At 33.4% G+C, this 24,298-nt stretch overlaps 2 protein-coding genes across 2 annotated transcripts; both read right to left on the minus strand.

Annotated features, from left to right (window-relative positions):
- Positions 1–438: 438 nt before the first annotated feature.
- On the minus strand, positions 439–6,371 carry LOC124355918. Its single transcript, XM_046807070.1, has 5 exons — positions 6,071–6,371; positions 4,153–4,235; positions 2,694–3,053; positions 1,526–1,612; positions 439–518 (listed from the first exon to the last, which is right to left on the minus strand). Exons 2-5 carry the CDS (start codon positions 4,214–4,216, stop codon positions 439–441), a joined length of 591 nt encoding a protein of 196 aa, XP_046663026.1. The 5' UTR covers positions 4,217–4,235; positions 6,071–6,371.
- Positions 6,372–11,195: 4,824 nt separating this feature from the next.
- LOC124355089 lies at positions 11,196–23,952 on the minus strand. Its single transcript, XM_046806032.1, has 5 exons — positions 23,848–23,952; positions 15,601–15,753; positions 14,337–14,429; positions 13,485–13,701; positions 11,196–12,574 (listed from the first exon to the last, which is right to left on the minus strand). The coding sequence occupies exons 1-5, from the start codon at positions 23,930–23,932 to the stop codon at positions 12,283–12,285; spliced, it is 840 nt and encodes a 279-aa protein (XP_046661988.1). The 5' UTR covers positions 23,933–23,952; the 3' UTR covers positions 11,196–12,282.
- Between the last annotated feature and the right edge of the window lie 346 nt (positions 23,953–24,298).

Genomic DNA, 24,298 nt, shown 5'->3' on the forward strand with positions numbered 1-24,298 from the left:
TTATTATACGATGAATATGTAGAATCAGTTAGTTGTCCTGTTAATGTTTATAATACGTGAAACCAGTTTGTGAACATATATACGAGATTATTTAATTTCTTCTTAAGAAAATAAGTTTCGTCTATTTTGATATTCACATCTCTTAAACACTTTAGATTTCTTGTGTCTACAGAAGATTTTCACCCTGGCTAAACACACTCAGCATCGGTCTATCGTCTGTTCGTAATGTCAGAAGCTGCATCAATAGGATATTTTATCACTCAAAGTATCCATAAACTGCCACTTTCTACTAAAAGAATAGCACTTAATATGGTTAACATTATAAATAGGTTGCCACTGGCTTCCCATTACAGATAACAAAGAAAACTCCCATTTACTTTGATGGAAACCACTGTATATATTCTGCTCAGTAACAATACTACACAACAGTAGAAGACTTTAATCTTCTACACTGGCTAGGATGGTACTTGACCTAGAGAGAGCGACGCTCTCGATCTCCAACTGAGTGCGCTGTAACACTGCAACAGTGCAGCACTCGAGTAACAGACTATACAACATTTTAACAATACTCTACTACTGTGCTACTTTAACCTAAACAATAAGATTTAAGTTTCATTTGACGTTAATTTCTCAAGAAGTAGAATCTTTCCGAGACTAGAAAAACTAACAAAGTTAACTAAACGCCTCAACACTCCCGAATTCTCTAAAAGTGATTTCTACCTGACTAGCACTTCTAATCTTGTAACAATGACTTTCACTGACATTAAGCTAAAGAAACTAATTTCCAGGTGAGTAATAATCTACTCTCTTTTTTATGGTTTAACTGAGGAAAGGTCTGTGCAGCTAATACAATAAATTGAGAATGTGTACGAGGAGTTCCCAGCGCCCAAGTGTCAAATATCAAATGACCGAATTTGATCTTACTATACTTATTTTGAACGAGTAATAGCCTAGTGGAAAGGTAAGGTCGTCAATGGCTGAAGGGGCTTCGCCTTTGTTCAAATATCCTTCCTTTCTCTCTTAAAGCTCATGAAATCTCCCCTTGCTTGCAATTTACTAGAAATATCAACTTCCGATTTTTTCCTTAAATGTGTTATATGTTCTAATGGAGAACTTAACATAACTACAAAATTATTGGAAACTGTCTAATTTGTGGGTAAAACCAATATTGCAATTCTCTTTTGTGTTCTGACTGATAAATTGGGTCCTTTCGTAATTGATCACTTGTTCTTAAAAAAAAATTATCATGATCATTATTTATTTTATTGATAATCTTGGCCAAGCTCTGGTATATGAGAATAACAGAGTGTGCAGATCCTTTAAAATAAAAAAGCATTGTTCTATGTGGATTTAGTTAATAATTCTAGAATTTAAGAAAATTAGTGTAAAGTTTCAACTAATTTGAGATAACATAAATGTACTGAAATATGCATTGCTATACCTCCAACAGTATTTAGTACGTCAAATTACAATACCTTACAAATATACCTTAATTTCACAAATGATCAAGATAAAATTTACTTACGCATTATTAAGGAATCCACATTACTGTCATTGCCCTGGATACTTTTGAAGGCGATTCCCTCTGATGTAGACTTCGCTTCAAAGCAAGCTGAAATTATAACGTTCATGTTTATTGTGTATTACATCATTATTAAAGTTAAAATTTTTCGGCCACAGAATATTTCATTTATAAAAGAATGTTTGTTGTCACTTTGTGCCAATGTCAAAAAAACTGTTTAAAATTAGGAAATGAATGAGTGAGGTATAAATCACTCTCTCCTTCTCGAGTTTTAGTTACATGTTTGTAATTGTGCCGATTTTCTTTGTCAACTTTAGGAAAAGTTATTCGAAAAAGTGTTGGAGGGCACTTAAAACACTATAAAACTCGTATGCCAAAAATTTTAAAATTAGTAGAGTAAAATACCGCAAATCCGACCTCAAAAGGTTAACTCTTTAAAAATTACGTTGTTTTAAAGATTGAAACATTATGCAATTATGGTCCTGGTCTAGATGGTTTAATATTCTTGTGTTAGCTCAAGTTGTGAAATTTAAACTTATTAAATGAATACTGGACCAAAGAAATAGTTTTAAGGTAGTTACTAACTCTTCACATCCAATGGATACGTAAGTATAACTCAAGATATACATAATTTTAAAGGGGTTGTTTAGCAGAGATGATTGATAAAGAGAAAACCTGGAATCAGTTATTACGAGTTCTTATTTTTAGTATATAGGTAATATAATAAACAATTGCGTACTTTGAATGTGGTTTTAAATTGGCAATTCTAACAGTATTATCACTCGGTTACTATCAGTCCGATAAAAACTACAGAGGTCTGACACAATGTTTGTAGAAAATCTGATTTTTTCATTAGTTTGATGATAAATAATGTCCAATTTCTGCATTGGTAATACAAATTTTAATCATCAAACGAAACGTCCACGTCCGGTCTGAGTTAAACTGTGCAGGTGCTTCAAAGAACTATTCCGAGAACCTTCAGTTTAGTTCGTATTGTATTATTGTCAGTATATCTTATCATCAGTTGATAAACCAATGGATAAGAACTTGCCAGGAAAGGGAGTGACGTAGCAGCTTCACACTTCAACCTTTTTATTATCCGCCCGGTCGTGATCGTGAGTACGAAATATCTTAAAATATACTTTTAACTCAATGAAACTCCAATACTCACGATAATCTTTTTGGAAGAAGGTTGCAAGAGAGAAGCAGAATTTGCTGGAATACTGATCCTCAAGGATGTTGAACACCTTGACCTGGATAGTGTCTGCCTGGCATGAAGATAAAGCAAACACCCCTAAGCACCTGGTAAGGATGTCAGAACTGACTGGGCTGTCACCCTTAAGGATCGCTTGTCTGATGACAATTTTGTTGTTCCTAAAGACGACTTTGTCTTCCGCTTCCAATTTTGTAGACTCGGTAGTATTTCCTCCATTTAGATGGATTATATCGTTATTCCTTGTTGTTGGGGGTTTGAAATTTATGTTTTCATTAATATTTATGTTGGTGGTGATATCTTTGGCAGTTGGTTCACCTATAAAAAATTAAAATGTAATGTTTTGATATCTTTCTAATTTTAAACTATTGTTATGTTGAAAAACTAGGTTCTAAAACAAGATTAATATATGACTGATGTGGATTTAACTATGGGTAAGTGTATTTACTGAATGTAAATAATTTTTTTCAGATACATACATAATTTCAGATTGTACATAATTATTTACAGATACATAATTTTTTCTACCAAAAACCCAACTGCTCGCTAATCTACCAGTCAGTAACTCCAAAATAAAATACTAGTGTCTTGTTCGGCTTCTGTGACACCATTTTGGAAAGTCTGATAATATCCATCCACCAGGCTCACTTCTGGGCAGACATTCTTATACCTTCATCAATGTACGCTATGCGACACCTCGAGTGAAGTGTTTATTTCTCTCCTTACAGCAACCAGCAAAGTTAATAAAGTTCATTCCAAACTAGGGATTCTCTAGATTAAGTATCCACATTACAATACATTGACACAAATCTCACGTTTATCTTGCTTGTGCCCAAGATTGTATTTAAATATTTACCATCAGGATAACGACTTGTTTTAATGCTTTTGATATGTAAAAAAAATCCCAAATATACTCTTAGTAACTCTGCAAAATATGTGCCAAGTCTGTATTTTTACTCAATTTTACATGGCTAAATATTTGTACAAAAGCTTCCAACAGTTATAACTTTTTTAAATGTCAAATTACAAACTAAATTGCGTCATAAAATGAAACTAATACATATATTATATGTTAAAATGATAAGGAATAAGAATATATCCAAAGAAAATTGCTCCCTAAATCTTCAGATTTATGGTACTTAAAATGTTTTAAGTAGTCAAATGATACTTTGACCTTTGGGGGGTACCACTGCTCAGAGGATATTTTAATGAATAAAAACATTGCAGAGGGCAATCATTTTGGGATGCAAACAGTTGTTCATACTTAAATAACAAAGATTTAACATATAAATAAAGAATATTCACTACTCAACAACAGTTTAAGTTTAAATACAGATTTAATTTTTTATTTAAAGAATTTTGAATGTAAATGTTCAATTAACTGCACTTACAAACGTAACTATCACGATATAATTACCTTTAATTAAATTCTGACTCCATGTGAACAATATTACAGAGAGTAGTATAATCAGCAAGCCCATGAAAGGGTTTTGTATCTACCTGAACACAACAAATATCGCATAAAACATTGGATAAGTCAGTAAATAACCAAGGGATGTAAAAGACGTTACAATAAGGGACAGTCAGTAAAATTAAATTGCCGTTGCGAACATGGTCAAAAACTTATGAGTAATACATTGTTTCAAATACAAAACCCTTTTTATTCAGAATTCATCTATGGCAATATTATTCAGAATACTTACTGTTTTTAATTTTACAACGTAGGAGTACTCCAATAACATGTGTCGTGTAGCAGGCTCCGCTGGTGTTTAATCCAACATTTCAAATGTATACCTCATTATATTCTCGAGATGTCCTAAGAATAGATATACAGGCAGACAATCACACAGAATTGGAATATTTACTTAGCCCCCTCAGCCAAAGAAAAATTGTGTCAGTCTACTGAGTGATATACTATAATAGAACTCCATAAAAATTCCATGGTTTGATATGGACCATCATATAAATAAATTAATCTATTTAGAAACGAAAATTCACGCAAAATTTAAATAATACATATGAAATTTTTCTCGATATATCTTGCGACATGATATATTCACACTTTTATTCATTACAACATTTACAATTTAAGCATTACAGTCAAAAGTGGGGTTATTTTTACAAGTCAGAATCTACTTGTAAAATTCAAATCCTGTTGGAAAATTTAAGGCGTGATTATACTGCAATTTTATCAAACGATTCTAAAGCTTTTTATTTACTGCATCGTCAAAGTTTCTTGTAACAATGTAACGTATAAGAAATGGAAGCTTGAAATCTTATCATATAGTATTACATTATTTGAAACTAAAAACTTATTATATTTTCTGAACAAGATTTTAAACACTTTTTATTGTCATGTCTATACTATCCCGTTATCACCATAAAAATGCAATCTTCACGTAAGAAGCCGCCTCTTTAAACTGTAAAATATTACAAGCATACCTCAGACAGCATGTAACAATATCTTGATGTTGGTATTCATTTAACCAAAATGATAGTTGTAGAGGGTATCATGGTATCGCAAAATGTGTCATTATTTGGTGGAGATGTCTATTGCAAATATGAGCGGTGTCCCTCAAGAAATTTCACTTCTGGATGATTTATTCATACCTTCCAGTTAAGCCTAACACGCATACAGAAAGAACTTGTGTGTCTCTAAGATATAGGCAACACTATGGTGCTCTAGGAGCGGTTGATGGGTCTAGTTTACTGCAGAGTGAGTTGAGCTTCGTATACGTTACAGGTTGCATAAATATGAGTGAGTACTGAATGGAAATACTGCAAGTGCAAAGACTCTTTTAGGATAGTATAATGAGAAGTTTCCTCAGCTGCTTGTCTTAAATGAACAAAAAAAGGTAATGACGAATTGTTTCTCTGATTTTCAATAATCTCACCTTTGTCTCTTCAAAATTTTCCACGTACTTCAAAAGGTGACGGCGCCCATTTATCAGTTGGGGACTGAATTTCTAATATAATGTCCCCAGGAAATCCTGCTTTGAAGAAGTCCTTACAAGGATTTTTAAGACCTCTATGAAACTAACATTGAAATAATTGACAGTTTAAAGTACAACGTTATTTTATTATTTTAATATTGAACTTAGCTCCTGTTCATCTTCCTTTTATTGCAGCGTCTGGTTCTATGCACTTAGTAGTTTCAAGTTATTAGTACCAACGTTTTACTACTTCATTATTTTCAGAATGCATGAATTTAAATTAAATTTTAACGTAACATACAATACATACTCAGACCTAAAACTAAGTAAAACATACTAATGTAATGACAATAGAATCATATATAATTATATAAAACAAATTCTAGTGAAATAGTTACTTACGAATTTTAGTATCAAACACGATATTGGCTTGTTTTTCTTTCAATTTATGAAAATCTGATAAAATTTAGGAAAACTAAAACTTCAAAAGACTAGGCAAAAGAGAATTCGGTTTATAATCATTAGTTGTTAGCGCTAAGTACAGCTAATTAACACAAATAATAGATTCAATTAATTATTTCCTTTCCTTTCTAATAGATCACATTTTATATGAACCAAACACATTTCAAAGAAACAATATCTTGAGAAGACCATACAGTACAGATATCCTCAGTGCAACTGCTAATTAAATTTAATGGTTGATGGATTTATGATAAATTTTGAGACAGACCCATTATGTTGTTTGGTTTCTTTCATCACTCTCCGCTAAGTACTCCATAAACCCTTAATACCTTGAGGACAATGGCAGTTCCAACCTGACAGATTTATTAACGAGGCCGTTAAAAACGTTAACTTCTACGAGTATTGTCACATCAACTGAAGAATGACATCTATTACTGAGTACCTTCTCTTGATTACAGTTGAGGGTCCTAAGACATATGTGAGACACATGGTCAACAATGATATGAGGAGTATATAACTGATTTCAAGTAAGTAATTTGTATTTGCCAGGAATTACCATTATGTAAAGCAATTTATTTTTTAAAATAAACTATGTCAACCCTAGTATATTAGTATCTTTCTCATATTGTATTTGTAACTACTTTATTGCAAAAATGTAATTTTAGAACCATTACACTTTTTATGTATCCTTTATTTGTAGGTAATTAATTCAAAACTCTTTAAAAAGTAATGATTTTATTAATTTAAAACTTTAACTATGACTATGACTACGTTTAAAACTATTGTTTAGGTAAAAAGCAGTGATTTCTTATAGCATCGTTATGATTATATCTTTATCATTAAACAAGACAATAATAATTTTTGTTCTTTCAGATATACAACACTTATTACACAGTGCAGTTATTACAAGTACAATTATGTCAAAGAATGTATCTTCTGGAAAATATTATGACAAGTACTCGCTACCTGATCTTTCAAGAAGATTTATGAGCTTATTTTTGTTCAAAAGAGATCTTAAAGTGTTTATACTTTGTAGTTGGTAACGAATTTCATTAAAGAAAATATAGTAGAAATATTGAATATTATAACAAATATGTTTAAATTACGTAACCAGTAAAATAATTGTATTTTGCTTTCGTTTTTTTTTTCTGGCTTTAATCTTATTGTTATTCGATCCTTATTTTAATTTAAAATGTCATCAATAACCGGAATATAGCCTTGCATACCCCTATGAGAGCGTGCTATCTTTTATAAAGTCGCATTATTTCGGTGATTTTTCAGTCTATTGTCTTAAATTATATTTCGTTGGATTTATAATAAAGTGTTTTAAAACGTTTTTCCTATTAAATATTAGTAAAATGCTTGTGCTGTAAGTCAATTTTAGTCAAAAATTTCAAACGTCCGCCATGTTGAAATGGCTACGATTAAAGTTTTGAAAATACATTTTTTTAAATAGACGATGGACATTCATCGAAATTTAGTTATGTGTTAGAAATAAATATTATAAAAAACGCATACGTACACACAAACCGTATACCAAAACCTTAAAAATCACTTACATTAAAAACAAGTTTACTATAACGATAGGAGCGATCACCTAAAATACCCCACAAGATTTCTGAAACACCCTGTATATGTAGAATTACCTCTTTAATTACTGTTATGACAAAATATTATAATTAATAAAGTATAACTGTTAAATTAAATTTTCAATTTGCATTACTAGATAAAACCACTGGTTGGTACTATTTCCTTAGAAAAATAATAAAATAGTGACATTGTTAAGCATGTAAACAATAATGTTGCACGTGTTGTTTACTCCGGTTCCGGTTTCAAATGCAACAGCCTTCCACACAGGAAATGAGCAAGTTGTTCGTGTGGTAGAAACAAAAACTGTATTGTTCCCTCATCGTTTATATTGCCAAGTACAACCCATGCTGTGTCAGTTGTAACTATTTGATACCTACCTGCCAAGTTTTAGCAACATGAAGGCCTCAGTTTTCGTGATATCTATTTTTGTTGTGATTCTGGTAAGTTATTTTGTTAAACTTTTATCGTTAATCTCTAGAGTAGTAAAATTTGAAAACTGCATTATGAACTTTTTCTAAGCTTTTCTTAAGCTCCCCAACTTTGTACGTTTCATCGGCTGTGTGAAAAATTTAACGCTGTAAAAATTTAAAGCTGTTTTCAAGAATTTTAAATCTAAATCATTCTTAAATAAATATTATCAACAATTTAGTAAATATAGAACCTCAATAAATTGTACTATTATGGAATGTTGGCAAAGAAGCCTGTTTTGTTACTACAATAGACTCTAGGAAAGTCATCAATGAGACGAATTCACAAAATCGTTGAATTTTTTCCGAAATTTTCTTGTTTACATATTCCTCCTTTTTATTTATTGGTTAGGTTAGGTGCTTAGCCATTATTTCTGAATTTTCTTAACCAACTCTGATAAAATTGCACGCCAGAAAGAATCTGTGCAGGTTATTCATATCCGACCGGTCCATTTTCGGTACTACCCCTAATATGGACCACCTACGAACTTTTCGTAACTACTGGGTCCGACTATGTAATATAAAATATATTATGTCAGCCTTTATGGTTCCCATCTTTTTGTTCATGCTTGACTTAAATATTTAATATGTCTTATTACTAAATTTAAAATTCCTCAACGAAACAAAGGTAACATGGTACATGATAAAATTAGTTCGCATAAATATCACATCGGTGGCCTGTACGAATTGTTTATAAAATTTGTTCCAAGCTGCAAGAATACATTCTTTTTTTATTTTATTGAAACGATATTTTTGCCATTCTGAGAAACCTGTAGTACAGCAATGTAGTTTCTTCACTCAATAACAAATTTTCTCTGTTCGTCTCTACTTAGGCTCCGCTCACAATCGGTCTGTTTTGACCATCGCACACATTTTCCTAATAAGAACCACATATGCTACAACCATGGCGTTTTACTACAGTAGTTTCATTCAAGTTAAGAAGATCGTTAGAGGTTCCTTTCAGGAGATTAAGAACGAACTGCGAAGACCTAACTTCACCTGGAAAAAATAAAGAAAATTTTGATGTCACTTTTTATTTAAATCAACAATGTTAGTCCAAAAACATCAGTATACGTATTATCCTTAGACTTTTGCTGGTCTCGAATTTCTTAGAAATGCGCATGCTCACTTCCAAACTAACGAAAAACACTCGCTTTTTTCTGCGCTTTTTATGGTTGGTGAAATACCCACGTTGTTTTTTGTATTATAAAATCTGAATTCATAGAACTACATAACTGCTACCCTCTAGCGTTAAACTAATTATAATCCCTATATTAGTAAAATTTACTGCCACGAGGAATAGAAACGATCGCTATTATCCACCCATGTTTTTTATACTTGTTTACGATAAACCTTAACTATTTTACATATCCGTGTGGATATTACTAGTGCACCCGATATAGATTAGTTAATATACACAAATAATGAATGTAATTTAAATATTATTTCTTACAAATATTTCTTTCATGACTCAATGAATAACACCTTGTCCGTATATAAACCATATGCTGGTATTCATTTTTCTGTATTAATTCTTAGTATTGATTTCAGAACATTGGTATGTCAACAAAATCAATGTCTAGTTGTTGTCCCATCTATAAGTTATTTTTACATTCGGTTACAATTAAAATAAACATTACATTCGTTTACTTGTTTTATATCTTCCACCTTTATAGTTGTATATGAGTTAGTGTGTATAGTTGTACTTTTATTTTCGATTATAAATACAAAGTGCTTAGAAAATTCAATAAAGTATAATCTGACTTTGCTGACAGGCAGGATGTACCTATTGTTATTCAATGAAAGCTGAACCATCCATCCTTCCATCAGCTGAAGACATGCCAAAGGATTTTGCTGACGTCTCAGCCGTGCCCGCTGCCCGTGCTGAGCCTGAACCTTGTAGGGGTAGCAGAATACGTCGTCCTCCGTCTACAACTACAGCCTCATCCCTCTGGCGGTAGACTTCAGTGCCCGTCGTTTCTGAAGAAGTATATAGCACCATTGTAGGTCAAGTAGCAACATCTGCACTGGTCTTCAAGTTCAATATTAAACCACAGTTGGATGTTTAAATTGTTGAAAATATAACAATTCCAATTATTTATTTCCATTATTCAGTGTTCGATTTCAGTGAAGGAATTCAGTGAAATTTTTCTTCTCAAGATGTCATCCAATTATAGCCTTGAAGTAATAACAGGTTTTTGGAAATTTTCCATCGTTTTTTTACAAAGATATAATTTCTACGTTTCAAGGATTGAAATCCATCTTCTACTTGAGGTGTTAAAAACCTTAATGCGTAAGGTAAAAATTAAAAAAATTAAAAGCTACTCTAATCAATCGATTGGCGATGAACCTACAAAACTCAAATTTGATAATAGAACACAAAGTGTATCATCAAATCTCAAACATAATTACACTTGAGTTGTCAAAACAAGCACAAGCCATATCATTACACAAATCCTTATGTGTTGCTTGAAGGTAGTGGCGTTTAACAGTTCAGTCATTGAAACCATTGACATCCGGACTTAATATTACATCTTAGTTCGTTAGTTAATGTATTTACAAAAATTTGAAAGGATTTTGCAGTTTGTAAGTTAAATTACAGCAATTAACTCATTTCTTACCTCTTCAATTTAGTTTGTTGAATCATAAAAGCATTAAGCACCATAATATCTTATTGATTCTGGTTCTGCTAATCAACGACACAAATTCACAAAATCGTTGACTTTTACGAAATTGTCATATTTCAATTTTCATATAGTGCTTATAGCTGCTATTGATTTTACTCATTTGTTGTTATAGGAATTCTCTTAACCAAGTCTGATAATAAATTGCTTGTCAGAAGGAATTTGTGCAGGCTGTTTATATCCAACCGGTCCATTTTCGGCTCTACCCCTAATATGGACCATCTATTTGTATTAACTATAATAAGCACAAACTGAAAGATAAATCGATATACTTCTTAATATACTCCTTACAATTTGGTCAATGTGTGGTTAAACAATAGAAAATTCATTAACAGTGATTTATTAATAAAATAACAATACTTTGTACATAAGTTAGCCATACAAATGTAAATGCATTTCTGGTACGTTAAATAAATAAATAAATATGCAGTCTTTGGTTACATTTTAAATACAGTTATTCTAATATTAATCTAACATTAATTATTCAATTCAACTTCACTAAATCGGATTTTTTATTTCATCTGTTACACTGATAGAAGTTTCGTAAACAAAACTAATCAAAAATATGGATAAATTCCAAATAATATTACATAATATAGTATCTTGCATTACATAACACGTTTAATTAAATTATCTTAGAGTTATTATAGGTACTGCATCCCATACAGATATATGAATCTAATTTCAACTTTTCTGAATACAATAACTTTGTTTTTTAGATACTTTTACTAGGAATTTATACTGTGTATGAACACAGTTATTTTAGCTTACTGGCCATTTAACTCATAATATGCTTGTATACAATATAACTATGTACATACATTAATAGTAACCATAAATTGTACAGAATGAAATATAGTATGTATAAACAGATCTCCTTTCTGCATAATAGCACTGTGTGGAAAGAGATTTTACTAATTTGAGAAAGTGTTAATTTTTATCGTCCTTTACGTAAGTTATATGTGTAACTATAATGTATTTTCTAAGTAAAAAAAAATGACGCAGAGAATACCAATGTGTATATAGGAACTAAAAGTATATTATGGGACTTAACTTCCAGTAATAAATGAGGAAAAATCAAAATAATTAGGGAGTAGTTACAAATATTTGTAAAATTATAATAAAAGCACACCAAATATCCATGTAATTAATAAGTATCAAATATTAAGTATAAATGTGAAAATTTGAAATTGTTTACTGAAAAAGGTTTTTTAAATAATACGTAAGAAAATAAATATAATTTTGATATACTTAACTACTTTAAATTCTATAAAACTATTACCATAATTACTAAAATAACGATAACTTAATAGCAAGGGCGTATATCCCCTTTAATAAGTGACGTAATGTATTCTAACTCAGGCCCTTATCTTTAATAGTATACATTTAGACTTCAACCTCCTCCCTGCCTCTAGACAGGAATAGCGTTGAGACTCCGCTGACGTTGTTGAGGCGGCGCTGCGGGGGTGGGTGTTGTAGCAGCAAGGGCGGGGGTGGCGGTCTCCGAGTTAGCCGCCTCCGTTTGGTTCTTCTGGCCCGCGCCGCCCCCGAAACTGATTCCCAGGAGGCTTGTGAACCACGCGATTCCTTCCTCAGCACTCTCGTTCACTGCGTTTATCAGCGCCTCTTCACTCAGGTCCGGTTTATCGGTGGTTCCTTCCTCCTCCTCTTCTTCCTCCGGGGACTGCTCCTCTTCTGTGACGCTGTTTGGACATAAAGTGTGGGTAATTGTTTAATTTAGCACAATATTTGTCAAATTATAACTTAAAATAAAAAAGTCGTACAATATATATTTAAGGGAGAAAAGCCAGAAAAGTTAAATTGTGCCAGAACAGCATCGATCCGAAATTCCCCTGACCGTCAGTGCGGGATTCGGTGCAGCGCCAACCCGTAATTCTGGTAAAGAAAGGAAAACATCTTCCAGATAAATTTGATCTCAGATTCACGTGAGGGCTCAATTAGTCCAACGTGAATCTGACGTTGGAAAAGTGGTCTACCCACTTAGGGGCCAACTGGCCTATACAAGATTCATTCTAACTCAATCAAACAGACCACCCAATACACATATTGTCCGTAGGTACAACTAATACACCTGTATAAGTAACTCTATTATTATAACCAAACATAAGGAAACTGGAATACAAAATGGCTAATGGTGACGACAAAACACAAAGAATAACGTCTTTATTTTGAAATATACTACGCAGTAAAATCTGACCAATCAGCCCACGCATCCTCGCATTCACGACAGCAAAGTGCTGGAGATCGGACAAGTCCGACGCTTGCCATTTCCCGTTCCGTCTGTCAACTGATCTTGTTATTCAGAAACATTTTAGACTCACAACTAAGCAGTAAGATCATTTTAGTGTATTATACGTTGTTTTTTTCTACTTTTACGGTAGATTTCATACATACTAATCACTTAAGGATAAAATAAAAATAACAAAAAAGTGCACTAGGTGACTTAACAAGGCGAAAATACATCCAGTCATGATCCCTTCCACCTGTCTGTGAGCATGAACCTGCCTGGGCCCAGCTGCAACCCCCAAATTGCTAATACTATAGTTTGGGCATTTCACTGTGGCACAATACTACAAGCTGTAGAACACTTACTTGACAACTGGCTCATGGTCGGGATCAAGCCGCATTCCGTCAGAGCCCATGATGAAGCAACCCACAGGGTATTGGGCCTGTGCGTCACCCAGGAGTGTGGGCTCCAGCAAGGTGCAACCTTTGAGGCCATCACCTTCCGCTTTCAGTTCGGTGAACCGCGCGCATACCTGAGCCAAGTCTGATAACAAGTCCATGCAGGCGGGTTCGGGTTTTGGACCTAGACACGTCGAATCTATGAGGTTTGCATACATTTTTACAAAATGAAAATTCCATGCTTAATAATGGAAAAGCGTATATTACTAACGAGAGAATACTGTTTTTAGGAAGGTCCGAATTCAACATTCGGATGAATTTAATAAATTTTAAAACCATTTTCTACATAAGCATTCATGTACATCTTTACATAATCTGTATGCATGTATGAAATGTGTCTAGTAGCCTTTTTCAAGAACTTTCAAAACACTGGAAAAGCGTTTAAAATGCAATATTATAACACAGAATATTTTCATTCTTGTAATACCTGTAGTAGGGCACTTTTAAAAATGGAACAGTATTATTCAATCACTTCAATTGTAAAAGTGGTCGTTAAGCTCTAAAACGACAGTACCCTTAGATTTGCTCTGGTATGTCAGAAGTTCTATTTTCATTATTTAATCACAGTCTCTGGGAAATTAGAATGGAATATTTCAACCACAGTAGTAAAGGAATCCACTTCGGGCTCCACAACATATAAAAACACAAAATAAGATATCCGTGAATAATCAATAATGACCTCTACTGAAAAAAATAACTGTGATTATGTTCTGATTAATGCATCTAATCTGTTCTAATCTAACTGAAGACAAACCATACCTTTGACCTGCTCGCTGTGTAGAACGTTGTCGCCATAAGAAACGTTCACCATGAGACCCTCATCTTGTGACAGATACTTCAGCTTCACACAACCTGCATAGAAACAATTATCAATAGTTGTAGATACCTTCCTGAAAGTGGTGGTATGGTGTAATTGATGACTGTACATCATTATGGTATATAATCGCTCTCAATGGTAAAGTGTGAATTGGCTATTTTAGGTGGTTTTAAGATCTATGCGACCACAATTTGTAGAAATTGCTCCAGTATGGGATTATCTGGTCGATAAATTTCCCCCAGAAAAAAACCACGTATTCTGATAACCCCCGATAACACTAACCCCCCTCCCGGGAATTACTCCTGAGTAAATGAAAGTCCCTGATCAACTTAATAATCAGATAAAGACCAAAAATGTGTTCAATTCATCCCGGTTCCATATTGAGTTTGTATTACAATGTAAACGAATGACTAGTATACGTCTACTAGCCCACAGCTAATTGGCTGAGCGTAAGCGAAGCGTCAAAAGTAGATAGGGACAGAGTGAATTTTAATTATGTTCACAGACACAACACCCTCTACACTAAACAATTACCACCACCACCAAACCAAACCACCAGTGCAAACTTTTTTTCCATGCTGTGTATTGGCTAAACCGAAACTCATAAGCCGAGGTCAGAATCGAAAGATAAAATTAAACTTCCGACAAGAAAGGTCCAGTTACTTTTTCTCGTATCTCTAATGGTTAACTACAAAACGTCCTCAATGTCCAAAGTTTGGTTGAATCCAGAATGAATCAATAAAATAGGTCTACTTTAAACTTCCAGATCCTTAATCTAATGTTCGGATTCCTTAACCTGTCTCCGAATTCCGCTTATCCCCGCAATTAGCCAATTCCCTAATTATGGGCCTGGGGAGTATATGGTATACGGCCTTAAGCTGTTCGTAAAAGGCTGTAGAATATCCAAAACATTATGAAGAGCCTCGATATGAAATCATCGAAAATCCATTGGAGTAAGAAGGCAATTGAGGGAAATGTCAGTTTACTAATGATTATTTATTGAAACATCTACATTAATCACTATGCAGTCTTTTATCATATTTTGGATGTTGCTGCTGTAAAATGATCGAATAACTGGAGAGTCTGAATTTGAATAAATTACGAGTAAATACAAATTCAGATCTGCAATTTGTTTGATTTGAATTGCAGTTGTATAGATAAAACAAATTATTTCAATTTCAACTTCAGACTCTAGGGTTTTCTTACCTGGGCCACCAAGATCGACAAAGCTCACGTTGAAGTTGACGCAGCAGTTGCAAACGGGTCCTTCACAAGAACATTGTCTGGTGGCCAGAGTGGGATCACCTTCCTCGCTCTTGCCTTCTGTTCCGATGTAGTCCAGTCCCCAAGAGAATATATCTGAAACATCAGCGATATCACGAAACTTCAGCATAACGTGATAAAATGGAGTTTGCCACGTAATTTGTTCAATAACATGTTGGTAAATGGATTGTATTAGACATGAATCCACCAAAGTAGAGCATTCAGATTTACTTACCTTTGCGTAAAACAGAACTTAATATTCATTTCTACTAAAGCATCGTCAAGTTTTTCATTCAATGAGATTTAGCTGAGGGTTAGCTTTTTTTTTTTTTTTTTTTTTTTGTTAAGGGTAATAATGATTACAACGATAAAATCGTAGAATAAATCAATTGTAAACAAACTGAGTGCAATCACTTGAAATTTCAAGATATGAAATAATAACGCATGTAGCCTGATGAAATGAGCACTAGACTTTATATTGTCAGCGAAGCCTATTGGATTGTATTATGTTTGTAATAATTTAATTCTTTCTTAAATATTAGAATGTCTGTTCAAATAAGCAGGACAATACGTATAAAGTAAGACAGCAATGAAAAGCGTAGCTTACACCTCCACACAATCGTACTCCATCCCAGCATGAGTGTACTGTAGTTGACGAATGCTATTGTACCTGTCACTTAAATGCTCTAATCACCATTTCAACGTTCAACGCCAACACGGCTGTCACAAATGGACCATACTGTCTCTCCCGGCCTGCTTTCTACATCTGCTTTGTGTTTTCGTGAAAGTTGAAGTTGCATTACTTTCCATTTACCTCTACTGTCCTCGTGTTCTGCTCGGGGACGCCTCTGCTCGGAGTAGAGAGCGTGAATTCAAGGTCAGTAAGTAGCTCGGGAGACGGATATTGGTGATTCTGCTCAGTGGCGTATTCTACAAGGGGGCACCCCCCTCGCCAGTAAAACCGTTTCAAAAGACTATTAACCTTCTATAATTCTATTAAGACAATGCTATAATTTTATTAAATACTTCTTTCAATACGTCAGTTAGTATATTTTATTCATTTTTAATTTATTAACATGAATATGTCAAAATATTAACTCATTTGCTGACGAGGGGTACGGAGTGTGATTATCAGACACTGAAAATCTTGGTATCCAAAGTGTTAAAATTGTATAATATACCTAGAGTAGTACTGGCAAATAATTTCAAAATGTTTGTAATTCGATTTGGAGGTTTTTCCAAAGCCAAGTACAACCGTTATTCACTTAAGATTATGGATATAAATATCCTGAGTAGTTCATATCCTGGTTATTTTCATGGTCTGTCATCACAACATATTACAAAGGCATATGCCTTTATGTACTTGCACTTGTGCAATTGGCTGGGCGAAGCTTATGTATGACTCAAAAGACTGAAAACTTCTCATGTCTGTCTGTCTAGCTATCTGCACGAATCGCAAGAACAAGCTAACCAATAAACTTGCAGTTTTCCATGAAACTTAATTTTCATATTAGCAACGTCGATTTTATTGATGAGAATGATGCTACATGGATTTTGGCTGAGCGTTAGTAAACATTTTAGTTATGGGTAACGAGAAAATTTCAGGATAAATAAATTTTTTACCAAACCGAGTACAATCATATGACATTTTATCATGTGACAGTGACATATGTAGCCAAATTAAATGAGGTATAGACTTGATATTTTGAATGCAACCTCAGCGACACGTAACATGCGTACTCCTACCTTGTATATGTATAGACTAAAAACGTTGTAAAGAAAGTTGTGTTTTATTTGCTTTATTGAAAGTTTTTGTCTACTCCATCTACCAATTTATGTAATTACCAGTCCATATTTTCTAAAATTAAAAAGGGGTAAATGTACTCTTCTGCTCACACAAAAAATTAACTGACGGGTTTGGGCCCTCCAAACTAAACCCTTAAGTACGTCACTGGTTTTCACTGCATTTAAGAAAGCTCATCAGTCGTGCTTGCCTGTAGTTAATTTCCACTCCTCATCGAGGGAAAGTTCAATGCATCATCGGAGAGTAATTAGACCTTGAACTTTCGAGTGGCTTTCTACTGACGAGTAATATCTTTCTAGAACTCTTGTTACTTTTACAAAAATAACTTAAAAACACACTTGGATCGTGAATATTTAGACGTGAAGAATTTGTACCATTTTAGGAAATACCTTGAGTTACTAATCAATTCATTCTTGAAAAAATAAGGATGAAATACAGCACAGAATAAGAAGTACAAAATGAGTCAACGGGTAAAAGTCTCGTCAACTCTAATAGTTTTCAAGGATAAATTTTGTGAAAATCACTGGCGTTTTTGTATTTCTCTTTCATCAACTGTACATTGAAAACCTTTGAATTAAAAATAAAAGTACTGTTTGAAAGCCATTACTATCTGGCCCTTGGTATTTCAAGAATCATAGGCTGCGCTGTGCTCCGGAAGTAGTTTTTATTTTTAAAGTAGTGTAAAAGTATATTGTAAAAAATGTTGGAGCTACATTTTAAAAATCTCATTCCACTCTCAGCTCAGACGGTAATGTCATACTACTCAGTAGTTCCTCTTGCAAAACATATTTGGTCAATGTTTTAATGTGCTTTGTAAAACTTGAGTTTTTTAAATAATAGGTCTAAATAATATAGCAATTCCTAATTGTATAGACAAGCTTTTAAGACTAATTACATTTTAATCATCATACAGGAATTCAGAAATCGGTTACACCAAATTTGTATTGCCATAAGTTCATAATTTTAATTTTTTGTTATTGCTTAACCTTACGTATTAAGATTATTAAACCCGAAGAAGAGAACAGATTGTAACCCCGAAACATACTGTTTCAGTTTTGTAACATAATGACAGCAAATGTCCGAAATTATTTTATCGTTCCGAATCGTATATCCTCAATGATAAACCAATAAACAAAGAGACAATATCAAAACGGTAACTTCAGACTCAACAATAAGATAACATTTACCAGATCTAACACTAGTAGACTTGCTACCAGTACAGTAGAGGTGTTGACCTAAGAGTTGCTAATGAGCAAGTTTCGCGGTTACTTCAGCAATCAGAGCATGGTGTCTGAGTCTGCCAACTCGAACATCCGCTAGAAGTTGGCGTGTTAGTTACTTAATCCTCCAACTGGCGGTCATTTTTTCCTGTAGTGGCGGCATGTTTTCGAGCCTCGTGCAAGGGTTTTTTTTTTAAATTTATTAAAAATATAAATTAAAAGTAATATATATAGAAGTATATATATTTTTGTGTTCAGAATTAAACATATAATAATATTAGTATTTAAATTTGGCCTTAAAAAAATTTTTACTAAAAATTTGTTTCCATGAATTTTTTTTAATTTGGGGGGGACCATACCTAGCAAACCAAGTTATAGTAAGAAAACTATAAAAGTGAGATAGCCATTTTGTGTCAAATTTATTCTAGTTTCAGAAACACATAAGCATTATACAAATTTATGAAACTATAATAACACTATATAACAAAAAGCAGCGATGCGCATAAATTGTGAAAATAGGGTGTATATGTAAGAGTTTGCTAATAAAAGTTTTACTAATACAGTTTTACTTCAATACATGTTATATTGCATATTTTATTACTCAGAATGAAGTAAACTATACAGCAGTAGTAAAATAAATTCCATAACTTTTTTTGAAGAGTCGAAAAAAGTTTCATTTTGTCATTACTCAAAACATTTGCGAAAAATTTTCGAGAAATTTATTTATTCTAAAATATATTTATTTGCACTACTGCAATATTTAACAATTCACCACACACTAAACACAACACTAAAACACAAATAAACCTACTAAAACTTACTAATAAACACGACTCGTCACATCAACAACTCAGACGGCATCGACAACATGGCGGTCACAATGAATTGCATCATCTTCTTTTACGTTCAAAACTACGAACTTGGTACGTTGCAACTACAATACAAAGAGGAATAAAACTATAGTATTCCTTAGGCTTTTTTTCCCAAATCCAATGGTGCATGAATCGAATCGATACGTTGCCGGAATATACTGTAATGAGTGATTATGCAATGGAATGTTTGTTCATCAAACTTTTGACGAACAACAATACACAATGGGTTGTGTTCATCAAAATTTTGATGAACAACAGTTGGAGGGTTAACAGATGGCTGTAAAAACGTTATTTCTAAATCGGCGAGATATTTAATATCTGAGTAAGGCTATGCGGCATGGACTTACCTATTTCAAACATAGCTTCTGACTATTAATTCACATAATATTTAAATTCACTGTGTAAATTACTTCCAGACCTGCAATAAATAACACCTAATTCCTTGATTTGGTAATACCGTGAAAAAGTAAATCTATGTTTTTACAGAATTGCAATAACTTTAAATTAGGAGGATATTCTCCACGAAGTTATCAAGACAAAATCTGACAAATGAAATATATTTTATCATTAAAAATAATGAAAATACTGTTTTCTTTTATACCTCACTGTAATTTCAGAGAACGTCAGATAATCTCGTTTATAATCTATAACACATACTTCTACAGACAGATTAATCTATCGTTATTCATCATGGATCATTATGTATATCCAAGGATCAAGTGGTTTATTTTTGTTGGTTTTCAAAAACCAAAGTGGATTACTAAAATAAAAAATAACATCATCTATAGGATTTTTTTTCTCTATAGCGTTTCTCGAAATAACGGATCTTCGTTTGTTATTAAAAACTTACTTTTTTACTGTTATGAGATATTAGATGTAGTGTATAAAACCACTCTGATAACTGTATTTTGCGCTAATGCTGATTTAAACGCTAAAAGACAAATCTTTTACAAACCATTTTTCAACAGCAAGAAATTTCTGTTTGAGTATTAAAATGTATTACAAAGTTAAAAGATGATTTCCACTTATAAACAAACACGCATTCTCATAATAAAAGGAATAAGTTTATATAACAATCTAGAAATTAGTCCCCGTGTGAAAAAGTAATGCCTGTTTTCAAACTGCGTGGTTATAGCATAGCTTTCTCCTGCTCCCTTTGAAAGGTGCTCAAGTCTTAGAGGATGGTGTAGGAAATGTTTACCAAGAAAGGTATATTTATTATAATTTCCTTCTGCGTTATCACTAGCTACAGATAGGGTAAACGTGATCCATATCAGAAGCTATGATTATACCCGTCCTTCTACTTTCTATATATCGCTTCATTTATCAAATCTTTCTCCATTTTAACCAGAATTATTAATTCAAAGTTGTCAGAATTGTCAGTCAAGAGAACAAGAATTGAATCAATTTATCTTTGAATTGAGAATTGATCTTGTACTCTGAATAACACTGTGACTATAAATTACTTCTCATTTTAGCCATCCAAACCGTGCTCTTTTAAATTATGTCAAATATTTCTTAACGAAATAAACACATTTTTATGTAGCTGCCTTATTCTATATGTACTGGGTAAACTTTCAATACACCAAATGTAATATTTCTCATTTTAGCCATAAAAATCCAAATTATTTTTTCTTAAATTATGCAAAATATTGCTTATAAAACATTTTAAAAAGAAAATATCTCCCTTATTTTTTATGCACTGCGTACATTTTTAATACAGCAAATGTAATATAACCGATTTTAAATGCATTGTAAAATGTGTAGTAATGAAAATAGTGAATACTATCATGTCAACCATTTAATATTTAGAGGTTATACAAATAAGGCGGAAGTTATACAATTAATTCACATATTGTCCAACGTAAAATATAAATCAATTTGAAGTATATTTTTAATTTACTAAACATGCAAGCGGTGCTCAAGGTTGTGCGAGGGCTCGATATACTCGGCGAGGTGGGTCTGTGGGAGCAAAGAAAGTAAAATCTATTCGGGGAACGAACAAATCCGTGCGTAGGACCACTTTTCATTTCTGAAGATGGTGGGCGAGCTGTGCTCAAGGTTGTGCGAGGGCCCGATATCCTAGTCGAGGTAGGTCTGTGGGAGCAGAGAAAGTAAAATGTTTTTGGGGAACGAACAAATCCGTGCGTAGGACCACTTTTCATTTCTGAAGATGGTGGGCGAGCTGTGCTCAAGGTTGTGCGAGGGCCCGATATCCTAGTCGAGGTAGGTCTGTGGGAGCAGAGAAAGTAAAATGTTTTTGGGGGAACGAACAAATCCGTGCGTAGGACCACTTTTCATTTCTGAAGATGGTGGGCGAGCGGTGCTCAAGGTTGTGCGAGGGCCCTATATCCTAGTCGAGGTAGGTCTGTGGGAGTAGAGAAAGTAAAATCTATTCGGGGAACGAACAAATCCGTGCGTAGGACCACTTTTCATTTCTGAAGATGGTGGGCGAGCGGTGCTCAAGGTTGTGCGAGGACTCAATATCCTCGGCGAGGTGGGTCTGTGGGAGCAGAGAAAGTAAAATCTATTCGGGGAACGAACAAATCCGTGCGTAGGACCACTTTTCATTTCTGAAGATGGTGGGCGAGCGGTGCTCAAGGTTGTGCGAGGAAAGTGAGGTTAGGAAAGTCCCGTTATGTTTACTTCGCGTCCATGAGTCATCCGGCGCTTCTGTCTTAGATGTCAATGGCCTTATCAGTGCCAGAATGTTTTTGTAAGGGTCTGCCAAAGGTGTTGACTTTTAACTCATGGAAATGGCGGTTAACTAAGGAAATGGTAGGGATCTCTACGAACGGTTTTTACACCAGTTTAATTTGAAAGGAGTAACCTTTTTATCTCGGTGTATACAATTCACGTTGAAATTGAATTTAGAAAACACGTGGAGCTTGAAAAATAGTACAGAGAGATCCATATTGACTCATGTTCCTGTAACGGGGTCATTCAAAATGTGCTCCACGACAAATACCTATGGTGTATCCATAGAAAACTGTTTATGCGACCGGTACTAGAGATTCAGTTACATAGTTTTATCGCAGTGTCAGGAATAATTCCCACCACCCACCGAAACATAACAATAAAAGTAAAATCACATTGATTAGACCTAATTTTCCTTGCAAGACATTGAAGTTTTCTAGTAAAATCTAACTTTCCTTGAATAAAATAAACTGTACATAAAATTCTTATAGTAAGTCCTATTTTATGAAGATAACAGTTCATGATCTTCCAAACACAACAAATTATGTGAATTTTTAAAATTATAAGTGCTAAAAAGTGAACAACCAAACGGCATTTGTATAAACTAATTACCAATTCAAAGTACAATACATAATAACAATCTTCATAAGAAATATGGGTTGAATTAATTTTTCCATTACAAAACTAAAATCATATTTTTTTGGAAATAAACCTTGTTTTATAAAAACAGAGTGTTCATTATGAACACCCTGTGTATAAAGCACGTGCATGCAAAAGGTTTTAATCTAAGGTACTTTTTTAAACCCAGTGTTTACATTTTATCGTATCGATCGTTTAAGATTATTATTGATGATTTTACAAGATTATTATTAATTTACCATAATAATCTTGTCAGTGACTTTGACAATTTATGTAGTCAGTATATCCATTTACATTTTTAAATCAAAAAACAATTGATTTTTATATATTTAATATCTCAAATTAGTCTATTACAGGTTTTATAACAGTTTCAAAGCCATTACTGAAGAATTTTGAGTCCAACTTCGTAAGTATAATAATAAAGAAATAACTGTATGCATTTTTACTCAAATTATAATGTTTAAAATGTTGTATTACTATATTTTTATCCCGCATTTTAATGTAATTTTTCTCCAGTTTTACGTTGATTTCAATTGATTTATACTCTTCTTAACCTTCAAACAATATGCTTATGGATTTATTAAACAACAATAAATATCATGTTTTGAACAAAAATTAAATTTAAGAAAGTAAAATATACACACAAAATGTACAACAGAGTTTAGTGCGTAACCAATATAAAATATTTCAGTAATTCATAACTAATCTTAATGCTAGTTAATGTGGAACGTAATTTGGTAATTTAATAATAATAAAGATTAATTGATGTTGATAATAGAAAATCTCAACTAATAAGTATTCTTAATAATTAATTATACATTCAAAAAGGTCCGCCAATCGTTTAATAAATTATTTGGATTCACAATACTGTGATAAATCTTTACATAATGTGTACAATATAGTCAAGAAAACCAAAGATTATTACTCCCGAAAGCCTTGATGTCCGACCGGAGCTTACCAGTAATGCTGGGGCGAGGCCCGGCGTGCGCTGCCGCCAGGAGGGCGAAGACCGCCACCAGAACTCCTGAAGATACCATGACCATGACAGTCGTCCAGAGACTGAGCCGACAGGATGTCAAGGGGGCCACTAGGTCACCCCTCCCTCCCTCTCTCCCCCACCGATGCTCTGCTTTCCTCGCCCGGTGTAGGTTTACTATGGTCAACTGCGTAAACTGGACACCTACCACCAGTCTTGTCTTACACCGGCCCAGTAGAAACAATTACCGGACAGAATAAGCTGCAGTTTACTTAACTCTTTGGGTTATCATTCTTCGCTCACCATAATTCCGTACAATTTTTTTTTCTTTATAAACGGCCGAGGCCTTTGATATAAAGGCCATGATAATACAGCTGTGCCTATTTGTGATGTTGATAATAATTCAGATATCCTTAGTGGTAATAGTTGATAA

Source organism: Homalodisca vitripennis, chromosome 2 (assembly GCF_021130785.1).
Source record: "Homalodisca vitripennis isolate AUS2020 chromosome 2, UT_GWSS_2.1, whole genome shotgun sequence".
NCBI lineage: Eukaryota > Metazoa > Arthropoda > Insecta > Hemiptera > Cicadellidae > Homalodisca > Homalodisca vitripennis.